Raw genomic sequence first — 5,000 nt, 5'->3', positions numbered from 1 at the left:
TTCTTAAAAACTTCTAGAATTATGCCTAGAGGATAATTATTCCTTTTGGTATGTTCCTCCTTAATTAATACAACATCGCCAACATTTAGTAATTTATGAGTAACGGGACGATACCGCCCCTTCCTATCAACTGCTTGCTGAATCAGAGTACCTAGAAATTCATTATGATAGGTCTCTATTAAAGTCTGCCTAATTTTACACAACTTTACGTAATTCTGAGAAATAGCTTTTTTATCAGGGTCAAATTCTGGATCTTCAACTGAAAGAGGTTGAAGATTAGGGATAAGGTTTAGAGAAGTCAATTCATAGCCTCGCACGAGCTGTTCCGGCGTTATTGGTTCGGGCACATTGTCAGTCTCAGCACGAACAGCTTCTTTGAAGGCTATAGGTCGTCGATTAATGAGATGCACAATATTACAGACAAGAAATTCAAAGTCTACATACGTCAATATAAAATTCTTAATTGCTCCAAACATTAATCTTTTGACCATTTTTACACAGACTTCTACTAATGATCCCAATTCACTGCAGCCTTTGAAATATTGCTGAAAGGAGAGGGGTTTTACATTATTTTCCTCAAAATATAATTGCGTCTGAGGGTCACTAATGAAGGAAGTTATGGTATTACCTCCTGCCACCAACTGAGTCCCAAGATCACTAATACAAAGTTGAGGAATCCCGTACTCAAAGCAGTGTAGCTGAAATGCTCTTAAAAATTCTGCAACATTCAAACTCCTGCAAATTTTGAGGTTAACTGCCCTAGACCAAGTACAGGTGATACATAGTAACCAAACCTTACGGGTCTCTTTTCCATCCTTCGTATTGAAGGGTCCTAGATAATCCATAAATATGTTAGAAAAAGGAACCGTAGGAGGATCTGCTCTGAAGTCTCTGTAAAAGTTCTGATTTAACCTTATATAACGATTATTAAACCTACGACAATGAACACACTGTTTAAGAGCCTTTTTCACAACTGAGAAATGTTTAGGGATGTAATAATGCTTTCTGAGCTCTGTTAATACAGAATAACATCCTGAATGTAATAATTTGAGGTGTGCATCCCAAATAATTAGTTTGGTCAAATGACTGTCTGGGTGCAATAATAAAGGGTAATTTCCTCTTAAGCCATAATTCCATTTTTTGAATTTACTCTTAACTCTCAGAAGACCCTGTGAATCTAAAAATACATTAAGTTGCGTTATAATAGGAGGAATGTCTTTTCTGGTATTAAGACCATGCTGTAGGTAAGAATATACCTCAGGATAATGCTTCCTTTGTTCATTGTTTAACAAGTAATTTATAGCCTGGGCAAAGTAATTAGCGACTGGTGAGCAAGCAATTTTCGCTTTCAGCTTCCACTTGTGCACCACTAAGAAAATTCTGCGAAAAATCAATAAAAGTTTCCTGAAATTGGAATAATTATTAATATCAATAAGATTGTTAGCAACTTCAATAACCTGAGCTGTGGAAGGAGTTGCTTGAACCTCAGTGGGCATCTCAAATGCTGGTATGGTAGTTGACAATTCTGGAACTTCATTTATACTTAAATTTGGTCCTGAAAAAAAGCAAGAATTTTGCAACTGGTTGTATGACACACATCTGGTGATTATGTCCGCAGGATTGTTTTTTCCTGAAATAAAGCTAAATTTTATAGGAACCGTTTCACACATTCTTTGAATATTATGAAGTCTGTTTACGACAAATGGAGAATGTTTATTTAATTTGTCCAATTTCAAGGCAGCAGAATTCAGCCAATGTAAGGCACAGAGAGAATCAGTATATACGTAAATATTATTAACCTTTAAGGGTTTTAAGCAAGCAGATCCAGACAAATCTTTGTAAATCTCAAGAGCACACTCAACACTTAAATGTATTGCGTTAAGTTCCAGAGAGGGCATGGATTTACTCTTAAGTTGCTTATTTACAAGTCGGTTTTTGGCATGTATAAAGCTTAAGCGATTGGATTCAATATGCTGTAAATAGAGTACACAACCAAATATGTCCTTACTTGCATCTGAAAAAATATAAATATCATAATTGCCATCTCGTGGACCAACACACCTAGCAATTTTTAAAGGAGGAGCTCTGTTGGTTTGCCTGCAAATATTAATCCATTCTCTCTGCAATTCTTGCGTTAATGGTTGATCCCAATGTAAATTCTTTTGACACTGTAATTGATGCATGAACAATCTACAGCGGTTAAACAATGGCATATTAAAACCAAAAAGGTCAAACTGTGAAGCAATTGTTTGTAAAAGAGACCTTTTAGTATTAGCATTGGGATCAAGAAAAATTGGTTTAGTGAAAATTTCGTCGGAACATCGATCCCAGTTTAAACCAAACAACTTGTTACGTGAAGGCGTAGCTGCCTCGGCTTCGCGGTCCACTTCATCCTGTAAAGTCGAGTCATTAGTTACAACCTGCTGAATGTCAAATTTATAGGGATTGAATATATTCGAAAGCTGTTTATACGACCACTCTAACTCCTCTGAAGTATTGGCAGTAATGGCCCCATTGTCCATATAAATCATGTTATAGATAGATTTCTTTAAATCTGCTATTCGAGAATCCTCTGAAGGTTGTAACACAAGTATGTAATATAATGAAATCATTAATAAAAAGGGACTACATCTAAGGCCAAAAGGTAATCTTACATTCTTAAAAGCCAATAAGGAAAAATCACCTTGATTCACATTTTTGTACCAAAAAAATAACAACTTGGACTGATCAGTTTCTGTTAGGGATAACATATTAAAGGCTTTCTTAAGGTCAAATATGAGTAACTTTTGGTCAAATCTAAGCTGTAAAAAGGAAGAGGACAATTTTTGGTTTAACGTAGGCCCTGAATACATGCACTGGTTATGTGACAAAGATATATTATTGGAAGAATCCCTAAGGTTGGACAAAAATACAATCCTACATTTGGTACTATCTCTATCCAGTTTAAAGATAGGCATGTGTGGTAAAAAAGAATGTTGAGGGTTCTCACTTTTAAACACCTCTAAATCATAAATGGGTTCAATTATGCCTGCCTTCAATTGCTCCCTAATTGTTTGGTCAACGAGCTGCAAACGTTCTGGATGTCGTTTAAGTCTCTTGAGGTTAGACCTTAATATCAACTTAGATAGATTTTCATTCTTTGAAAGTAAATGAGAAACTTTCCCATTCCACAACAAGGGAACGATAATACGTCCATCAGACTCCCTACGACGAAGGGTTTTGATGGTAAATTCGACCAACTGGTTGTTAAGTTCAATACTTTCATCATTGTAGAAATTCTGATCGTAATTTAAGTAATAATTACATTCAGACTCTAGAAGTTGATCAGTGGCCTGTTGCAGTGGTTTCTCCATAAGCATGCCTCTTTCATTTATTACAGAAAATGAACAGTTTACCTCAAAGTCATTATTAACGTCATCATCGGCAAAAATATCAACTTTAGAGTTCAGCAAAAATGAATTACTCTGGATATGAATAGCAGAACTACACTCAAATGGGTTACTAACAGCCGAGGTTGGCACTCTCTTATCAGCTAAATTATCAATATTCTTGATCATTAAATCAATGCTACCAGACAACAAAATACCTGCATGACACTCGGTATACATCGATGAATTTATTCCTCCAAAAACTGTATCTGTACCTGCAATACAATAAGCGAAGTCTGTACCTAAAATGAGCTGAACATTATCAATTTCATGAGAAAATTTATTAAGGAATTGATCAGCTAATTTAACACCTTGTGCCTGAAATTTATCAACTAATCTACCAAGCAGAGGTAATTTCAATGCTACATTAATGTTTGGTACAACCAAGCAATAAATTATAAAGGATTTATCTCCGATCGTAACAGGAACTTCAACAATTTCAGTAAAATACTCCTTGTTACCATTAAACCCATTAACTGTTAGCTTTACCTTTGAGTTAATGATTTTAAGATTATTCTCCTCCGCCAATTTCTTAGTGACAAACGTGCTCTGCGAACCACTGTCCTTCAGTCCTCTGTAAACAGTTCCCCCAACTTTAAATGAAAAGGTGGGTAAAATGGAATCACCTTGACAAGTAGGAAGTACGGCAACACCGCTGCTTATTTGAGAAGTTTCCACCTTGGATTTGCAGTTATTAATATTGTTAGAGTCTCTGTCTGGTGACTGACTCCTATCACATAGGTAAGTCATATGCCAGCTGTTACAATTTGAACAGCGTCTTTTGAATTTAAAACGACACTTACCGGAAACATGATTAAACTGGCCGCATTTTACACATCCATTTCTAGATTTTAAAATATGCACTTTATCTGTAGGAGAAAGAAAATTAGGGCACTTATGGATAAAGTGAAATTTATCAGTATTTCCAACTGCAGAACACAAGGAACACTGAGGCGAAGACCTGTCTTTATCATATGTTACTGCTTCCGCAGCCATGCTGATAGTACTCTCTTTAGGAAGAGGGAGTGTTAATGTTTTGACACGTGAAGCTTTACATTTCAAGCTTTCAACACCTTTCCCGTCACTTTCGTACCTTTCGCAAGCTGCAAAGAAATGTGAAATAATGTCATTTAAGGAAGGATGAGTTTTTCCTGTAATATTAATAAAATGACGCTGAAAGCGACCATTTAAGCCGTGCCAAGCAAAATATCTGACAAATTCATCCGCTCCAATGTTAAAAGTCTTGACTGCTTCACATACTGATCGGAGGATGGAAATAAATGTGAAGGGGTCATCACCCTCTCTTAGACTTAACTCCGTAATTTTCCTAATTGCATTGTTTTTACAAACCTCCTTAGAAGCAAAGGCGGAAATCAATAATTCTTTGGCATCTACATAACGCTGTTTGTCAGCTTCCAGAGAACATAATAAAGTCTTTGCTCGACCGTCTATCTGTTGCTTCAGCAATAAAAGTAAATCTCTATCAGGATACTGAAATACATTAGTTGTAGCCTCAAACTCTGCTATAAATTTCAATAAATCTTCTCCTTCTTTACTTGTAAACTTAGGAAG

At 35.9% G+C, this 5,000-nt stretch overlaps 1 protein-coding gene across 16 annotated transcripts in view; it reads right to left on the bottom strand.

Moving 5' to 3' along the window:
- Positions 1–5,000, bottom strand: part of LOC137636352 (uncharacterized) — an 8,092-nt gene that overhangs the window by 1,435 nt on the left and 1,657 nt on the right. For all 16 annotated transcript variants that reach the window (XR_011043074.1, XR_011043075.1, XR_011043077.1 and 13 more), the window contains one exon: positions 1–5,000. This exon is cut by the window's left edge; it is cut by the window's right edge. Coding sequence is in view for 7 of the 16 variants with exons in the window: in XM_068368760.1 (XP_068224861.1) it covers positions 1–5,000 (5,000 nt within the window). In the remaining 9 variants the exon portion in view is untranslated.

This window comes from Palaemon carinicauda, unplaced genomic scaffold, assembly GCF_036898095.1.
Source record: "Palaemon carinicauda isolate YSFRI2023 unplaced genomic scaffold, ASM3689809v2 scaffold2786, whole genome shotgun sequence".
Taxonomy (NCBI): Eukaryota; Metazoa; Arthropoda; class Malacostraca; order Decapoda; family Palaemonidae; genus Palaemon; species Palaemon carinicauda.
This window is presented reverse-complemented; position numbering and strand designations above follow the sequence as displayed.